The sequence below is a fragment of the Chrysoperla carnea genome, chromosome 1, assembly GCF_905475395.1.
Source record: "Chrysoperla carnea chromosome 1, inChrCarn1.1, whole genome shotgun sequence".
In the NCBI taxonomy this organism is placed as follows: Eukaryota; Metazoa; Arthropoda; class Insecta; order Neuroptera; family Chrysopidae; genus Chrysoperla; species Chrysoperla carnea.
The window spans coordinates 80,493,327-80,514,337 of record NC_058337.1 but is presented as its reverse complement, the minus strand read 5'-3'; the positions used below and the strand labels follow the sequence as shown (position 1 = coordinate 80,514,337).

At 27.8% G+C, this 21,011-nt stretch overlaps 1 protein-coding gene across 2 annotated transcripts in view; it reads left to right on the top strand.

Annotated features, from left to right (window-relative positions):
• The first annotated feature begins 9,431 nt into the window (after positions 1-9,431).
• The window catches only part of LOC123305684 (mushroom body large-type Kenyon cell-specific protein 1), a 162,366-nt gene continuing 150,786 nt past the window's right edge, over positions 9,432-21,011 (top strand). For both annotated transcript variants that reach the window (XM_044887472.1, XM_044887470.1), the window contains exons 1-2: positions 9,432-9,791; positions 9,862-10,427. In XM_044887472.1, coding sequence (XP_044743407.1) covers positions 10,334-10,427 — 94 coding nt within the window. In that variant the 5' untranslated portion in view covers positions 9,432-9,791; positions 9,862-10,333. The remainder of the gene's footprint in view (positions 9,792-9,861; positions 10,428-21,011) is intronic.

Below are 21,011 nucleotides of genomic sequence, written 5' to 3'. Positions count from 1 at the left end.
GTTATTCGTTCGCAATCTCATATCGTATTGAAAATATTACTTCGTTTTGTTTCAATTTTTTTTTTCTGTGGTAAGACAATGATAATATTTTGCTAACGAAGTATAAAACTCTACTATTCTGATGTCTATTATGTCTGAATGATTTTTCTAACAATTATTTGCTTAAAATACAGTGGAAATCGTTTATGGTGGCATTGACTTGCACAACATTTTATTAGAAGATGAAAAACTTAAGAATTATTTAAAATGAAAATATTAATTTATTGCTATTTATTTTGTAAACAATTTTTTATAAATAACTAAATGAATTTCATTCTATTTTTGAGACAATAAGGTACATCGTCTCAACAGTGTAACAGTGTAACAGTGACATAATAGGTGTGGTAAAAGCTTGTAAATAAATTGAAGGCTTTAAATGTACGCGTACGTAGCACAGGAGCACCAGTCTAGTAACAAATCATGAGTAATAAGAAAATAAGGTTAGGGTTTGAATTAAAGTTGCAAAAATTTGCGAAAATACCAAAAACTAGTTAGAGAGATAAAAATAGTAAACTTAGATAAAGTAACAAAAAATTTCATGTATCAAAGACAGACGGTTTCTGTGGGAAAATTCCCCCTCTTGTAATAGCAAAATTGATGGTGGACCTGAACTTAATGGTGAATAAACTCACTGTAAAAATCAGGTCTATTAAGCCAGCACACATAAAATCGAACAGTGTATTAAACTCAAGCTGCTAATTTAGTAAATCAACAAAAAATTTATTATGCTAACATTTTCTTTAAGATATCGGTATATTAAGCTAGCATATAATATTAAGCTGACACATATGACATAAAAATTGCAGCAAGAAAAATTGAAAACTCGGGTTGTGGGACACCCGGTAAGAACTATGTTCCTATCATAACTTCGTATAGTGTTAATGTAGCGCCTACTTTTTACTCAGATTTGCTTTGATTATTTTTGCTGATTTGAATGATTGATTACGCACATGTTCAATTTTATGCATTTTTCGCCTGCTTATATTTCAGAAAATTGTCAGTGCGACTTCCAAAAACACAATTCCAAAAATATACAACAAGATAAAAATTATTTGAAAATACAAATAACTGTATTAGTAATTAATTATAAATATTAGTTTTGTGGTACGCTAGTATTAGGCTAGGTACGCGTGTGTTAGTTTGAACATCACGATATTATTACCATGAATACCGCCCTATTAGCTCAATTGGTTAAGGCGTAACCAATTTCGTCCGCGGTATTCTTAGGGTAGCGAGTTCGATTCCCGCCGTCACAACAAAATAAATTAATTTAATTAATAGTTTGAGTGGGCTGGTGTAGTGCATGATATATGCATTGAAGGAGGTGCACTCAGCCTCTTAAATTGATAAGCTGATAAATGAATTTATCAGCGGAAAGGTGGTAAAATACATATATGGCATAACAATGGGCTTTATAACCAAAATGTGTCTTTCGTGGCCAGCCAATTTTAACTTACCTAACCTTCCATGAATATTTCGCATTTCTGTAGAAATAGATAAGTACAACCGCACTCAGTTAATTATGTGACAAATTTATATGCTCAATACACCACTCTGTGCTTTCATTTACATGATAATGCTCGTATAAACATAAAAAAGTGATAATTCTCAATTGATAGACAATTTTTTTGAACTAATCCGATTTAACTAGATACACAGGCCTGGAAGGGCCCTCATTTTAAATATGTGAATTAGGTTTCACGCAAAATTCTGAATCTAGAGATTCTGAAAGTTGTGATGTAGTTGAACTTAATGAGTAGTGAGCTGATTACCAAATAATCTCAGTTTAAATTGGAAACGGTTCTGATAATTGATTCATTGTAAATTGTAAACGATTTCCACTATATCATAAGTAATAGATTCTCATTCGTCGCTGGCTAGTATCTCTAGCTCGTAGATATGCTGATTATTTGTTATTCGATTTGTTTAAACAATTGTTATTTTAATTCAGTAATGTGTTTATTATCTGAATGTATTTTATTCATAATATATATATATATATACATATGTATGGATTTCATATTTCTGCCGTAGGTATTAGGTAGGTACTTCGTATCTTTCGATGAATCTATATTGAAAAACATGTGAAATTAAGAAATTAACTGAGTTAATTGTTGAAATACACTGTTTTTCCTTTTTTGTTCAAACTCATTTTTAACGTCAAAAACACTTCTCGATATTTTTTTAAAAGCTTTTTGTAAACTTGCAATGTAATATATGTAAGGACTGCTTATTTCACAAATGACTATACACTATACTATAGCTGACATAATTTTAGATGATTCCAATGGCATTTAGCATCGTCATTTTATTTAAGTTTAAAATCTGATTTTTTTCTTTTAAATGAATTATTTTCAGCCTCAAAATAAGTTTTACATACTTAACAGTGCCACGTGATTTAAATTAAAAATTTAATTAATTGGATAAATAAAAATAATTAACCTTACATTTTATAATTAAAATATTTGTATAAAACTTACATACATAAAAATACAAAAAGCATTAATTTTTATTTAAAATAGGAATTTTTTTATCAAAAATGCATTAAAGATTTTTTGCATAGAAATTTTAAAAAAAAATTGTAAATATTTGTTTTCAATTACGAATGAATTCTCCTTGAAAATTAATTAATTATTCGTGTATATAAATATACTAAAAATGTATTGTATTTATTTTTGAATTTTCATTCGAAGAAAATTAGGTTTCTTGTTTTTGAGTCTGTGTATGTATTTTAGAAATCTTTTTTAAAATGTTACGTAGTAATTTTACGCTCCCGATAAAAAATGCTCATACAAGCACCGATATACTGTAGTCTAAATAATACGTCGCACATGTAAATTTGTACCATAAGACGTTCTGCATATCTGGATCAATGCAGTCCTCGAATTAAAATAAGTCAAAAAGTTCCTAGAAGTTAATCCAATGAACCATTAAGTATAGATAAACCTTTGTTAATCAAAATACTTAGTTAAGTGTAAAAAATTCATTTTCAGTATAAGATTTCAAGAAGGTGTTTTCCGCACATCTGGAAAAATGAATTCTTCGAAAATGAGTCAAAAAGTCTGTAGAAGTTTTTCGATCCAATGAACCATTAAAGATGTACGAGTGCCAGGAAAATTTTGGATAAAAAGCTTTATTCTGAAAATTTTAAGGAGGGTTAGTCTTTGTAGTCATATTTAACATTGTTCTTATAGGAAAACGATAGATGAATGATATTTTTTCGTAGAATTCACCAAAACTAGTCGGTGGAAATCAAAAGAAAAAACTTTTTAAATTACACTTAAAACCTTAATTAATTATTGAAAAAAAAACCGGTGTGCCCGACTAATTAAGGATGTATGAGTACGGTAGTGGCGACACATTTAAAAAAAAAAATATATTTCCAATTTTGATGGTGAATTATGTTATAACTTGACAATATAAGACGAAAAGTTAGAATAAAATTTGCCGATATCTGGAGTACAAAACATCGAAAATTGAAAACTTTGTTTAATTATTTTGCTTTCGATATTTCAAAAACCTATACAGATATTGAAAAATTTTATTCTTATTTTTGTCAACATACATGAAACATTTAAACAAAATTCATCATCAAAGTTGAAAATAAGGTACAAATAATTTCATCATAAGTCTAAACTTGAGTTTGCGCTCGTACTACCTTAAGTAGGCAAACCTTCGCCAATTAAAACACTTAATTTAGGGTAAAAAATCAATTTTAGTACTATTTTTCAATAAGCCATTTTTCATGAGAATGTCAAACAATAATTTGAATTTTCGTGATAATAATTTCCCAATGTACGTATGTATAGAAGTACCTACATGCATGCATTGGACTTCTTGGTTAAGAAATAACCATTATTATAAAGATTTTAATTTAATTTATTAAAAGGTTTTGTTTTGTTTTTCTTGGATAAATTTTTTTCAAAAATAAATTAAAATGCATCATTAAAATAAATTTTTTTAAGTATGTGTGTCATATTCACATAGTGATATGTTAATTACTTTTAATTGTTTTACCTTTCAAAATTTTCCGTTTAGGCGAGCGGATTTTTCTGACAGACAACAATACTTGGCTTAACAAAGAATGCCACTTTCAATCATGATTATCATGTTATTTTCTTAAACCTTAAAACCAACGTTAACACTTATCTAAACAAAGAAAAAGTTCGTGTATTTTAATCAGCAAAGGGGGTTTCATACACCAATAAAAACAAAATTCACAAATGAATTATATATTAATGTATACTAAGTTTAGTCTCAAGTTTGTAAGCTTAAAAATATTGGTGCGACGAACAAAATTTTAGTATAAGGGTTCTTAAATTCTATTTCCGGTAACGATAACTCAAACAAAACTAAATGTGATATCAAGCTGAAATTTTATAGCATGCTCAAGACGCAAAAAGTGAGTTTAAATTTGTAAATGAGCAACATAGGTCAATGGGGTAAGTGCACACTTGTGTTGAAATATATCATGTTATTTTAAGGTAGCTTCCCATTTCTCTAATACCCTTTAAACTAAAATATTTTGACAAATATAAAATTATATAAAATTGACAAGAAAAATAAAAAGTTCTTGATCGCACTTAAAATCTGCAACACACTTGCATATACATGAGTACAAAATAAAAGTATTAAATATGTGTGTTTGAACTTTTATATGTAGTAGGTACTAGTATGGTTTAACAAGATTAAGACTTAAAATTATTTTAGATGGTTATATTTTAAATGTTTTATTCAAAAAGTTTTGTGAACAGTTCAAAAAGATATACTTTGTTAGACTATTATAAATTCAAATACTATAGTAGTATATGGTTATACACTATACAGGCTGATTTTTTGAAAAGTTGTCAGCTAATGTTTTTCAAAAATGATAAATAAAACTCCGACAACTATAAAATCACGCTCTTAAAACTATGAAACAAGAAAATATTATCATCTGAAATTGTTATTATAAGTAAAATCATTATTACAGTCCGGAGAACTCTAAGATTAAAAAATTTCCAGAGATCGAACTGTAATGAAGATTTAACTTATAATAACAATTTGATACTTTCTTGTTTCATACGTTTTAGATTGTGATTTTGTAGTCGTCGGAGTTTTAGTGTTTGAAGGTATTATTATTATTATTCAAATAAGAATGAGCAATTCTGTGGGCTCTATTATGCATTCTGTTGAAATATATCCCCTTCAGGGCGGTGTTATTGAATTAAACGGTATTATTAAATTATAATTTGTTATTAGTTCATGACCTTATGTTCTTTAGAGGGCACCATATTCAATTTAATGATACGTCACTTTGCCTATAACTAGCGTACGTTCGAGACATTTCCAAGGATCCTCGATTGGTCAAATTATGATCGTTTAGAAGTTATGAGGGGACAGGTGAACATACATACATCTCAGTTTTTCAATAAATTCTCAATATTGTAATTTTTTGTACAGATTCTTATTTTTTACCGAACATTTTATCGTTGTATCTACAAAAGTTTCTTTCTATACTATTCCTACATTATTCTACCTTAAAAACCTATCATAAAACCGGTACTGAAAATTGATATCAAGAACAGTTTTCAGACAATATCAATGTAGTTCCATTTTTAAAAAAAATAAAAAAAACAAACAAAGTTTATCATCGTTTTTAGACACATTTTTTCCATTCCCCCTGAAAATAACACTATCCAGACTTTACTGTTTCTTAATATACCAAGAACAGTTTTCAGACAATATCAATGTAGTTCCATTTTTAAAAAAAATAAATAAAACAAACAAAGTTTATCATCGTTTTTAGACACATTTTTTCCATTCCCCCTGAAAATAACACTATCCAGACTTTACTGTTTCTTAATATACCAATCAGTATTAGAAAAGATTATACGGAAACTTTTAAAAAATCACATGGTATATGTATATACCTACGAATATACCTCTAACAACTGATGTTTTACGTAACATTGGTACATGTTCAAATGTATATACTTTGATACATCATGGTATGCAACATATACTTGTGTTATATATAGAACTAGCGGCCCCGACGGACGTTGTCCCGTAAAAACGTAACTCCAATTCATGAATACCTATGCTACGTTTAGCCTGTCCGCTAAACCCCAATTTAACTCCTATTTATTGGAGTGGCCTGACCTTCGACCTTTGGCCTGACCTTTGATAGTAGAGCTCGCTGCGCTCGCATATGGCTCTAATAAATGCCTATTGACAATACCTGAATACTATTAAAAATACATAGTACACATAGTATACATAATGTGATATGATTTATATGCGCTCCCACCATTTAATGAAATTTCATTTTTTTGGTACGGAGCCCTCAAAAACAGTTGTACTGGACCAAATTGTAAGTCTAAACCATCCTCGAATCCCCTTGAACTCACACAAAAAATTTCATCAAAATCGGTCCAGCCGTCTAGGAGGAGTTCAGTCACATACACACGCACACAAGAAATATATATATTAAGATGTTTTAAAATACAAGTGAAATTTATAAAATTTAAAAAGCCCCTAAAAATTTTTCAAAACTACTACTCTCCATTCATTTGCCTTCCCTTAAAGTATTTTCCAAACTGAGCCGATTTGGAAGATCATCGCCAATTTTTAGTTCTTTCGGGTAGCTAAGAACACTCTCCATTAAATAATTTTTTTTTTTTAAATCAAAAAAATCCAAACCGGTTCATCCGTTTGGACGCTACGATGCCACAGACAAACAGACACATACACAGACAGACACACACACATAGTGGTCAAACTTATAACACCCTTTTCAAATCATAATCTTAAAAATTACACTAATTTACAAAATAAAATAAAGGTAATGTCTTTCCTGAGAATTTGCGGCAATTCCTTTATAGTGTTTGTAATTTATTTATGTCGAATATAAATAGGGCCCTTTGTCGTTACACATATCATACTTTTTATGATTGCCTCAGAATTATACAAACACACTGTACAATATACAACATAAAAGTTTGAGCCAAGATACAATAATGTTTCAACTTATGTAGGATATATGTTAAATAAATTATATAACTCCCTCCCCCCTATAAATTATACAGGGTGTATACAGATGCTTGTTTTAAGAATTTTAAGGTATTAAATATCTTATTTTGAAGGGGATCAAAAAGATATGTCTAGTTTTATTTTCCGAAGGCGCCTTCCGGATTGAACAATAGTTAACTTTGTTTTCTTAAGTGGTACTACCTGTTTTTCGTGTCAAAATGATAATCTATAATTAATATTTTAAGAACTTGTTAGTTAAATTTTTATTTTGATGGAACCTATTTACCAAAACTTTTTTAATCTAAAAACTTTTTTAATCTATTAAAAAAACGAGGTTGACCACTGTTTGTCTCGAAAGACGTTTAGAATATAAGACTAGACATATTTTTAACTGTCCCACCAAAAATAAGAAAACAGATTTTTGATATTTTAGTCTCTTTTTGAAAAAAATGACTGGAAAATTTTTAGAAGATCACCCGGTATATATTATATAACTGAACACACGTAGTATTATACCTGTACCTATGTATATAATAAAATTGTTAACACTTTTTGACTCTTGGTATATACATGCATATTGCATATGTATTACGTCTATATGTATATATACATATATTTTAAACATATTTGGAAATTTAAAATTGGTTTACACTATACAGCTAACAACCAAAAACAGTTTAACCTTTTAGTGACATCAAGTGTTGCGGGTTCTAAAATCAATTCTATCGATAGTCACTTAACACTTATAATTGCATTTATTAATAAACCAAAAATCCATGAGGTCTCACGTAAATTGTACTCGAATGTGGTCGGATAATAATAAAGTATTTAATTAATTCCTGAAAACCATCTCAGGTTATTGGAAGTTATTTACAAACCCCTAAAAAGAACATAGTTCATAATTATTTCATATATTTTCAAAAAATGATAAATCGAATTGATTTCAATAAACCGTCAAAACTGTTTCGATAATACATGCTCACCAACATTTACTACAGTTAAAATATTCCATCATTCAGTTTTTCAGTAAGATTACAAAGAAAAGTTAGTCATAGCTCGAAGAGCATAAGCTCATGTTATAAATAACTTTTTAAATCTTAGAGAATTGAAATAAAGCATAGAAGTCTTTATAATTTACCCTTTTATTTTAATTCCACCCTAATGAGGTATAGGTACCAATTATCGCTGATTTCAGATAAGATACTTAGTACACGTATACTGAGGTCATACAAAAAAATCCATTTATTAAGGTCCTGCTTTTTCAAAAATTATCACAAAATAATCGAATTAGAAACTCTTGTTCTCAAAAATACACTTTATTTGAAAATTTCTTACTCTTTGCTCAAATTAAAAATATGAGCCATGCCACCCATCATGAAGTAGCAATACTGTCTAAAAATTGATTAAAATAGTAGAAAGTTCAATTGTCGTGTTTGTCATGGATCCTTTTAGAATTTAACGTTTTTAAATTTAGATAAAAAAAATATAGCACGTAAAAATCAGACGTTCAGTTTTTTTACTTTTTAAATAGAAAATTTATTAGAGTTCAGCATAGTTTGTTTTTATAAATTTTGTCGTCAAAAAATTCTATCAAGATATTAAATTCACAAAAATTTTTTGTTCGAATATTTTAAAGTTAACTAAATATTGCTTAAATTGGCAGGGGGAATCAATTGTAAAAAATCCATAATGTTTTTCATATCAATTGATTAAATTGTTAAAAATTACTTCGTCTTACAATATAAAATATTTTATAAAACAAAAACCTTTCACATTATTCTAAAAAAATATTCATTGTCAACGCCATTTTCAAACTACTAAAAAAAAGAAAAAAAACTTAAAATATAATTTTAGTAAATAGACAATAAATTAAGTATATACGGAGTTGTATATGTGGTACCTCTCCTAAATCATCGAGGCACCATTGGGTGGAAACCAGTTGAAACAAATATAAAAAAAAAAAGTGAAAAAATCAGAAAGAAACAAATATATACTAAAAAACAGAGACGAAAGGAACCTTTGATTTTTCTAAGTACATCAACTGCACAACATATACAACCAAATACGATACGTATATGCAGTTTGTACACATACATACGCGCGCCGCAAGTAATGAATAATAAATGGCCTTGATTTTTAAAACCAAACAAAAAATTTTATATATATTTTAAAGACAAAGAAATTTACACATACAAAAAAATTAAAAATTAATCGTAAAATAAAAATTATTAACAAAAATAATAATTACAGACATAATTGTCGAGAAAACACAATGGAGAAATAATGTAATTACGCCGAAATATTAACGGCGACGAAAAATATAATACCTAAAAAAAACTCATACACACACCACATACACATACATCTGAAAAATTCTAAAATATAGGTTGAGTGAGTGAGACACACCGAGACATATGCATTAAATAAGGATAAATAGACTAGAGTGCATGTGCAAAAGAAGTGGGAGAATCTCAATGTTGAAAAGAGATGTTAATGTTTTATATATATGTAGTTTAGTTGCATCGGCGCGTGGCGTCGCATCGGACTCTCGTATAGTACTTGTTGCGTCAGAGTGGTGACGTCAAATTTATTATACTTCTACAATACCCTACAATATACACATAGCCTATCTCCCTCACACATGTCTACACTTACAATCTACAGGCGAATTTCTTTTTAACAAAATTTTTTCGATTACATATTCGATATTTTCTTCACCAAAAACACACCAAAAAAAAAACGTAAATTATAAGAAAAAAAATTTTTTTTTTTTCAAATTATTAATTTTTTTTATTAATTTGTTTATTACAGATGCATGGAACGGCGACGGGCTTTCATCATTCCAACCGAAAAAAAAATTCAAAACTTATAGACAAATGAAGTGAAAAAAAATACGTAAACTTTTAAAAACTGTGAAATAAAAAAGTGTAATGTGAAACAGATATACGTAAAACAGTTACGTTTTTGTGAAGTGTGCAATTTGAAAAATTATAAAAAAATACGTGTTTAGAAAAAAAAAAAGAAAAACAAAACTTAAGTGCAATATTAGTGAGTTAAAAAAAATTTAATTTAAAACTTTTTGTTAAAAAAAAAATTTTTTTTTTGTGAATTTAATTTTTAAAAAGTATTTAAAAAGAAAATTATAAGAAAAATAAATTTGTTGAATTTTTGATTAATAAAATGCAGCAATGTGTTTTTGTGATGAAATGGGGGGCACGTAATGCGGAGCGGACTGTATTAAGTCGCGCCGATCAAAGTGTGTCCAACGGTGCGCCGAAGAAAAATGGCGGAATGCTCTTATTCGCGTTGCGTTCAAGAGCGTAGAAATATACGTCGCGAATTGCAAAAATGGACCAAAAATATGGTTTATGTAGTTGGTAAGTTAAATATTAATTTTTTTGGTTCAAATTTTCCATCGAATGTTTTGTGTAGCAACTATTCACTTTAACACTAAATTTATTGGTTATTTTTCTATGTGTATGTTTTCAAGTGTGTTATGTGAGCATGTTGTTTAACTTATCTAACCTGTTGCGATATCGAACACATTTTCGGCGTGATTGTTCGTTAAGGATAGAACTGTTTTCTCATATGTTTTCAATTTCAATTTTCGATTCTTTTTCTTTCCGATTTATCGGTTTTATAAAAAATATATACTACTTTGAAATTTAAAATCGGTGTTTTCGATTTGTTTTTGATATGTTTTAATTAATTTTGACCGTTAGATAAAAATAAAATTAAAAATTCGAGTTCATAATTAACTTTTAAAAACTCCGAATATATATCAAATATAAAGATAAATACATTTCGAAAAAAAAAAAAGAAAATCATTGCTGAATGTAAAAAAAAACCATTTTCCTTATTTAAAAAATAAAATGAAAATCAATCAAAAAAAAAACCGTGATAAAAAAATGTATATGTTTAAATATATATATATATATATATATATATATATATATATATATATATATATATATATATATATATATATATACACTGTATTATAAAATTATATTTTGTAGAAACCTTTCAAATAGGGTGTAGGGTGGTGTAAGGGGTAAGTTTGCCGGAAAAACGATGGCATAGACGAGAGAAAAGAGCGAAGGCAGTGAATATACTGTTGTGTATATGTGTGTGTATACATACTCAATAGTGGAATGAGACAGACCACCCTCGCGACTATGCAGAAGGGGTTGGTGGTGCAGTTAACGATTTTTCAAGATGCAACCGGTAGATGCGTCGTAGACGAAATTTTTTTCGTGTGCTTTTTTAAGAGAGCAGCATCAACTCGTGCCGTGTATAGTATATACTATATACATGGCGGTTGGTGGTGTATAGCGGGGCGGAAGGGGGTTGTTAGTGGAGAGGGGTAGGGGGTTATTTTTAGTACATACTATAGTAATATATATATATATATATATATATATATATATATATATATATATATATATATTCATCGGGTGGATAGAAAATGTTTAAGCGAGGGGGTGGTGGCGGTGATTAAGTTCTTTCACAAGGGTGTGTTTCGGTCATAAGATTATTGCTTATTGTTGCCCGTATTCAGTTCGATAATTCCATTTTAAAATAAATTGCTTATTTAATGTTTCATAAATGATCCTTGAGGAAAAAAATTTTTTGGGACTGAAATTAACTTTTTTAATAACAACATCTTATCTATAATTTACTATAATTTTAAAATGTGATAATTTTTAATTAATAAAACAATTTTTTTGAATTTAAATTAAAAAATAATTACTAAATTTAAAATTCACTAAAACACGGGTATTTTTTAAGTTTAATTTTTTGTAAACATAAAAGGCAGTGATATAAAGTTTTTTTTTTTTAAATATTTATTGTTACAAATATTATTTATTTATTTTTTAAAAAGTTTATAAAAACTATAAAATGCAAAATAATTTATGCCAAAATGACTTTAATTATTGTTCAATTTTAATAAATATTCAAAATAATCGAAAAACTACACTAAAAATTGTATGGGTATGTGCATTTTTTTTTTTTAAATCATTTTTTGTCATAGAAAATATTTTTAGTTGTGGAAAATTTTATTTAAAAAATATAACAAAAATTTTCGTAGTGTTTATTTTTATGAAACAAACAATTTATCTCCTTCTTGTTGCTATGAGAGTTTTATTTCGAATACTTGTTGAAACTTTCGAGTTTATGTTGTACATATGTTTAGTCTAAGAATTAGATGAATACTTCGTCTTTTGTATACTCTTCGTGTAACATCGGAATATTGTGTTTAGATATTTTATTTAGAAAGTTTTTGTATTGTATGGGACTTGTTTATACGTTTGAATATTTTATTTGAGTAATTTTTCGGGTATTTTATTCTTTTTCGTATTATGAAAAAATTCCGTTTAAAAGATATGTGCAAAGTAATAAAGAATGAAATAAATAAATCTTGAGAAAAGTTGAAGTGAAAATCTGTAAGAACATTTTAATGTTAAATACTTCTTAAAAGTATTAAATATAAATAATTCATTGACTACACACAAGTTTTCGTTTGCTTTCGTAAAACGGTTTCCGTTTTAAGATATCTGTTAAAAGTATTACATAAAACATAGTTTTCTATATTATACCAGTTACAAGACGATCGTCTCTTTAAAAATTACGTAAATTTTTTTCTATTGATTTTCTATTGGTATTACAATAGTGTATTTTTATTTTATCAAACTTAGTTTTCTAAGAAATGATTATTTTAAGTATGCGGTTCATAAAAATTAACTATTGCCTGAATAAGGCAAGTGAAAATAAGTCTTACAATGCAGAACGCATTTTCTCGCAATATAACTTTTTTCACGTAAAAGATGTTTGCAACATAAACGAAACTTTGATACTTTTTCTTATGTCTAGTTTCAAAATTTGAAAGTGTCTTGATTGATTGCATCGTCGAATTTTGAGTAGATTTGTTGAACAGGCACGTACTTACAAATGAATGTACACAAATTTTTCTTGAGTATATTTGAAACTGATATTGAATTTATTTATAAACTCAAACCCACGAAAAAATTTTTCAAGCTATTACGCACTCAAAATTCAAGAAAAATGCTTATGTTTCTTTTGGTTTAAAAAATAATAAACTTATTTTTCTTTTCTTACTATGAAAGTACTATCGAAATTCTGAAAATATTCTTTCACAAAATTGAGGAAAAAAAGTTCATGAATCATGAACTTATAAATCATTTTCAAGATATACGATGACTTTAAAAACAGAAATATTATAAAACTTTATCATTGACAAACTCAAAAATAAAATGTCTCAATGTTTAATTCTTTAAAACAGCTCTTATTTTCTGGGCAAAATATCTTAAATTTATTTCATTCAAATTAGTAAAGTTCATACCGTTTTCGTATGTTTGTACCAACTTTGTCATAGTAAAAATGAAGGCCATATGCTTGTAAGAACTTTTAAGCTTTAATTTTTATTTTTATGCAAGAATTTTTCGTTTATAATTTTGTCGTTAATGATTACAAATAGTTATAGATATAAAATTTGGGTATCTATGTTTGGTTCAAAATTAATAAAACTTCAAAATCAGTTGTAGTAAAACCTCTTCTAAAAGTTTAAGCCGTTGTGTGTAGTATATTGAAGTATCAAAATATTGATTAAATTAAAAGAGAATTTGCATATATTTACAACGATAGTCAAAATTATTCTAACCGAAAAAAAGATGTACTGCGCATGGAGTATCATTGAGCTACAGAAAAAAATTACAAAATCTGTCTAGCACTTTTCTTGTAGAAATACATGTATATGCAACAGTTGAAAGTAATAAATAACAATTAGATTAAGTTTTCTTCTTTCTACAAATGTTAACGTAATATATCAAGAGCCAACACTAAAAGAGGCAAATTTATGCTAACCTGCCGCATAATCTCACACCATAAAGATAGTGCTGAAGTGGTTTTTTTTCTTTCTCAGCCTTTTGATGAAAAACAATTGAAATGTTATTGTATACCAAATTGTAGGTCTCAAAAATATAAATCAGAATGAGGGGCTCCGAAAAATAAATTTGTTTAAGGCGTTTCTGAATGAGATTTTGTTAATAATTTTTGCCTTTTATCCCCTTCAAGAGGCTCCTGAGTGTGGGTTTATCAAAATGTAAGCGTTTAATCGACGAAAAAACCGACGTACTGTTTACAATTAAACCTGTTCCGAAAAGTACACAACTTTGCATTAGACTAACGTTAATTTTCCATTCTTGATTAATAATCATTTTGACAAATCGTATATTTTACAACTAATTAGGCTAATATGAATCATTCAAGTTTATGTTCAAAATGAGAAATCAAAGACGACATAAATTATACATTTACATAATGGATTCATGAATATACATTCATTCGAATTTAGAAATATCTTCGATTTGTCTAAATTTATTTCACCTCACAAAAAAATATATATTAAACTGTACAAACATAAAGCAAATGTACGAAACACTACAGACATTTTAAAAATAATTTATATTGTCTACAGTAGCGTATCATCTTGGATTCCTGTAAGTGATTGTACCTGATGCAGCTTTTGTTGACATTTAAAAATCCATGCCATAAAATAGTCAACTTTTTGTCATCGAAAGTAAAAATTGCAAAATAAAAATTATATTAGTCCCCAATACGTTCAACTGTACATAGAATGCATTTACAATATTTCTCCCATTCAAGTTACCATGTTGACATTCAGCTTTTACACATATACTACACGAAGAACTCGCATGATGCCTTTAATTTTAAGAGAGCAAAAATACAGACTATATGCAGGTTTAACAAGTCCGCTTTTTAGTATTATATTTCTTTCCTTACAAAATAGTCTCCAAATATCTCTTATCTGAATTAATATCCACTTTTGCTGGTTAGCTAGACGTAGGTCAACGAAAGCCTGGTATGACGTTTATTCTAAATACTCAAAGTCATGCAGCTGATTCATATGCTTAAAGTTTAAATGACTGAAGTTGTGAAGACTTAAGTTGAATGCTGTATAGTTTCTTAACAATTTTTTGCTTGAATAAAAGGTCATCCATGTAACAAACCGCAGAGAACAATTATTTTTCGAATAATTAAAAAAACAACCAAGATCAAAGCTATTAAAGATTTGTTTGTATCTCTTTCTAGCAAAACAAAATTTACCATGGAGTTCTAATGGCAAACATAGTATATGACATCACATATTTCTTGTCCGATTTTAATTTTAGGTTCACTTTTTGTAACCTCTTCTACGCTGTTTTAATTCTTGTTACAAAATGCGAAAAAATCATATATAATCTGCTGTGTCTCCTCGCGAAGGTTCTTAAAGATTGAAGGTGTCAAATTCCATAATATCCCTTTTCATTGCTACGCCACTGATTGTCTGATAATTTTATTTTAGTATATTTTATATAGATTGGTAGCCTCCAATATATGTATAATAAAATCGATATATATTCTTCGAAGCTAATAATGTCTTTACACTCAACGTAACTGTAGTGATGATATTACCCAGTGAACATAGGTATATATTTAATGTAAGGGCTGGCAGCTTTGTTTTCAGGCTGGCTGCATTTTCGATATCATTTAAAGATAATTTTTTTTTGTATAATTTTTCACGTCCTTTTAGCAATATAACTGCATAATTACTATACAGTTTTGCAGCCATTACATTGCGCCAGATACTTTCTTCATATTTAAAAATCACTGTTTCAAAGAATTTAAGTATGATGAATATAATTTAAATCAGCCAGACGAATATAATTTTAATGCAGCATCTCTCAGGTGCTAGACATCCCTACCTAGTTTCAATTAAAAAAGAAATATTCAGAATTCAACTTGTCTTAAAGTTACAGTCTCAAAAACGATGCCAGCTCTCGTACCAATATAAATTCAAACTCCTATCGGAAGCTGTAGTAGCTATGAACATGACGCTAATTTATTTTAGTTGATTGTATTAATAAATGTTTACATACTATACATGTGGTGTCCAAATTCAATAATGTAGGGTAAATATCGCATAATGGGCTTTTTAATTTTTATGAGGAAAATTTGATTTTGATTACATTATCTAAAATTTTAGAAATTGAACTTATAAAATTTTCAAAATTTCTATATATCAAATTCATTTTGTATTATGATCTGAATGGATTAGTGGCTTTTGTTGGGCAGAAATAAATTTATTAGAATTTGATAGTAAGAATGTCAACGTTCAATCTTTTTGTAAAAACCTCTTCGGTTTTCGAAAAAATTGATATGAAAAAAAATGAAAGTTTTGCAAAGAACGTTTTAAGATTTGTAAACGAACAATCATTGTATTTGTGTATAATTTAAAACTGTTTTCGTTAAAGCTTGAATCCACTACATTAAACATACCACAATAAAAAAAGTCAAAGTTTCTAAAATTCTTGGAAATAGAAATTAAAAACTCAGATATTCACTTGTTTTCGAAATATTTTAAAATAATATATTCATTCTCAGAAATTTATATGTTATTTCAATTTTTATAACACTTAAAAAATTTAAATAAATTTTCATATGTTAATTTTAAAATTATTTGAAGCCAGACTTTGTCCGCTGCTTTACTGGCAGGTTTATTGAGACTTATTACAAAGTTGTATTTTCAATAGAATCATAAACATACAGCAGAGTAATTTAAAATGATTTATTTTCGATTTATTCTTTGTGAGTCATAAATTTTGCAAGCTTTTGCAATATCTTATAACCATCCCGTAGGAATAAAATATCTGTTCGGGATATGAAGTCTTTTTTTACTCTTCGTACCTCCAGCTGTCTCAATTATGTCAATCTAAAGTAAGGTTTTAGTGTGAAAGAAGTATAGAACGGCTTATCAAACTGGCATTAAGAAATCTTAATGATGAGAGTGAAGCTATTATATAGGGGAACATCTTATTTTACCATCCAATTTGACCAAAATTTGGTAGTAAACTTAAGTTTCTTGCTGCTAATTTAAAGAACACTTGAAATTAGAAAGTTGTCCCTCATAAAAAAGCTTACTTTTTTTACTTGAAACATTATTTAAAAAAATGAATACTTTTGGAAGAAATTTGTCTAAATTAATCATATTTCAATTGAGTCATGGGTGATTTTTGTCACTTTTGACAAAAAAATTATCAAAAAATGAGTTTTTAGAGGAAGAATTTTCTAATTTAAAATATTTTTCTATTTTTTATTAGTTGGGAATCTTCTATTAGTCTGAATCTAATTTTTATGGGTTGTCTATTTCTAATCCCCAGCCCAAAAAAAAGGGGTGTTATAAGTTTGAACGCTATGTGTGTGTGTGTCTGTCTGTGGCAGCGTAGCGCCTAAACGGATGAACGGATTTTGATTTTTTTGGTTTCGTTTGAAAGGTAATTTAATGGATAGTGTTCTTAGCTATCTTTCAAGTGTGAATTTAGGGTTTCGTACCCGAAAAACTAAAAATTTGGTGATGATATTCAAAATCGGCTCAGCTTGGAAAAGGGCTTTAAGAAAAAATATAATTTAATGGATAGTGTTCTTAGATATGTTTCATGTACGAGTTTAGGGTTCCGTACTCGAAAAATTTGTCGGGTTTTTTTTTATTTTTGAGAACTTCACTTTGTGTAATAGGCTTTTGATGTCTTGATTAAAATGACGCACTTATATAATGAAGACTTAGTGGATGTACTGAATAGTTTCTTGATAACAAAACAAAGCTTACTTCTAAATTGTTTAGCCTACTAAACATTCAAATTACTTTATTAACATCTAATCAAGACCATATTTCATACAAAATAATATTTGATGTATGAAATCTAGTAGCAAATAGAATTTAATGTTTGTTAGCTCATATATACTACACATTTACTTGATGATAGATAGACAGAATGAGATAGATACAAGTCTTGACTCAGTTATATCCACATATATAGTAAATATATATATATATATTATATATAGAAATAAACAACTCAAAACTATGTATCATCATCATCAGAATCATCTGACAATAATATTATCTCTTGGTGAATTTTATATACACGACAGACGGTAGCGGCATCACAGTAAACTGTGTAATATGTAGTAAAATGTACTTACTATATTTATGATAAAAAGATCTTCTCGCTTTTCTTGGTAACAAATGCTTTTACCTGAAAATGATGTGTAAAATCTTTTTTAACCCCCGAACTAACGAAAAGAGGTGATATAAGTATGTCTGTCTCTCTGTCTGTGACATTGCAGCGCCTAAACAGATAAGCCGATTTTAGCTATGCTATGTTTCAACTGCAAATTTAAGGTTCCGTACCCGAATAAACTAAAAAATGGGCGATGATCTTCAAAATTGACTCAGTTTGGAAAAGACTTTAAGGAAAAAAGGTAATTTAATTGAGAGTGTTCTTAGATATGTTTCAATTGCGAGTTTAGGGTTTCGTACCCAAAAATTTGTCGGGGGATTTTTTAAATTTTGTAAATTTCATTTGTTTCTGTAAGTTTTGATGTACTATTGATTATACAAAAAGAATGCAAATATCTAGTGACCAAAAATTACCAGTATTTGTACAAGAGACTGTAGTGAAGTTCGAGTTTTTTTTCTTGTATGCATTTCTTTTATTTTTTTGTTAATCTTCGAAGATCATAATTGGATAGAAAATGGAAAAATTTTCTTCGGTAAGCGAAAAATCATAAAAGAAAAAGTTAAATGTTTCTTTGAAATTTGACAAATTTAATAAAATTGATTTGTCAAAATATTTACTAATTCTAAACTCTAGTGCAATCAGAAAGGAAAAATTCGTTAGAATATCAATCCAATAATTTTTGAAAATATGTTAAAAGTGCTGACTTAGTTACCTTAGAAACTAGCCCATTGACCTATTCTTAGTGAATAATGATGATAATCTTGGACTTAACTCACAAAAATTCTTTATGTGAAAAAAAGTTTGAATGATCCTGATCGATTAGAAATATTGATTTTGACTTTGGACTTTCCAATTTTACGCATTATTTCATTTCGAATTTACCCAAAATTGTTGCTCCGAAAACTCAAATTAATTTTTATAAAATTGTCCAGTAGGTATAAGGACTGAATTATGGCATATATGTTTTATTGTTATATGCATATATCCAAATTTTTACGGTTTAGATATGATTGACTAAGAAGGAATACTTAGCTAAAACCAATGAGTGTAAGATAGAGAAGAAAGTTGCGTATACGTTCACGAATGCCATCTGATATTCGAGTCCTGTAAATACAACTGTATTTACAACAGAATCAGTACATTTGATTACGATATTATTGCACAGAGTAGAGTGGCGCAATGGAAGCGTGCTGGGCTCATCACCCTGGGATCCTTAGATCAAAACTAAGCTCGATTAACAGAATTTAAAAATAAAATTAAAATTATGGGGGCGAAGAGCGTTTATGACTGAACTCACTATATATGCTGGCGTTGTAACTCCTCTATATATGCTGAAATCTTCATTCAATCGCCCGTAAAATTTTTTATTCGATTTTATTCGTAGCACATACAAATAAAATAATACGTTTGAACCATGAAATATTACAACAAAAGATGAAAGGATTTGCTAACAACTAAACAAGTAAATTTAGATAAGCAAACATATACACCAATTTTGGTTTTAGATCACTATTAAATACAGTAATTCTGCTTTGTGGTATTTCATTATATACAAGAAGAACTTTAGTATTGAGGTCTATAATACATACTTGCAGATTGTAAACGTATATATAAACTTCTTCAAAGTTACGGAAAACTATGGCAATAGTTTAAACTAGACAATAGTTTTAACACAAATGTTTGTAAGGCTACTTTCCACGAATTATTTAATAATGTTTTTCGTATGAAAATATTTTAATTTCACATGGCATTTGACAATTTCATATTTAAAGCATATTTATTTGCGATAAATATTTGTTGAGATGTCTTTGGGAGATATTAAAGGAAATATTTTAATCATTTTCGTACATTGTTAAATTATCTCATAATAATAGGGAATATTCATGAAATTTAAATTTGGTTCAAATATTTTTCTTCCGTAACTTTAATGACTGGACATTTCAACTAAACCATTATTTTAATAATTTCCTTTTAATTACTTAAAATTAATTAATAAAAGTAAAAATGCAGTGAGGGCATTTAAAAATTTCTAAAACGGAAATTCAAATTTTTGAATGGACGTGACATCATAGTACGGGCTTGTCTTTGTTGACATACTGTTTGATATTAATTACTTACATCTTATATGGTATTTCATTAAATTATACTATTCTACGGCTTTTTATTAGAAACTTTAATAATAGCGAGTGTAAATTTTGTGTTGTAAATTCATTTTTTTAAAGTTTTAATTATACATTGAACTGTCACCAATTGACAAATCACGTACTTATACGTCATCAACAGAGAGCGCCAAAAAACTGCGTTTAAATATCTCAAAATTATAATGTATTTTAAATATTTTTTTTACACTTAAATACAGTATTTGCACAAAAAACTGCGTTTAAATATCTCAAAATTATAATGTATTTTAAATATTTTTTTTTACACTTAAATACAGTATTTTAAAGCAGTATTTCTATTTTTTATTTTGCTAAAACGGTGTAAACAATGATTTAAAAATATATAAAAAAATACATGAATATTCTCTATTGTTTAAAATAGCTTTTCTGAAAAGAAATCAAATTAATTTTTTCCATCTTTATGTACCATGGCTATTGGAAAATTTTTTTAATGTAATCTTTCAAAAACTACAAAATTCATTATTCAAAAGTAAGCACGAAAATGTTATTAGTTATTTCAAAATAATCAAAAATTGTGTAAAAATTTTATGATGTCGTGACTATTATGAAATTAAAACTTTAAAACAAATCTAAATTTTAAACTATTTTTAAATATGTATTTTTTTTTTTGTAAAAGTAAAAATTTTTTTAAATAATAGTCTTCTAATTTTAGCGATAACACGACGAAAAAATTTCAAAT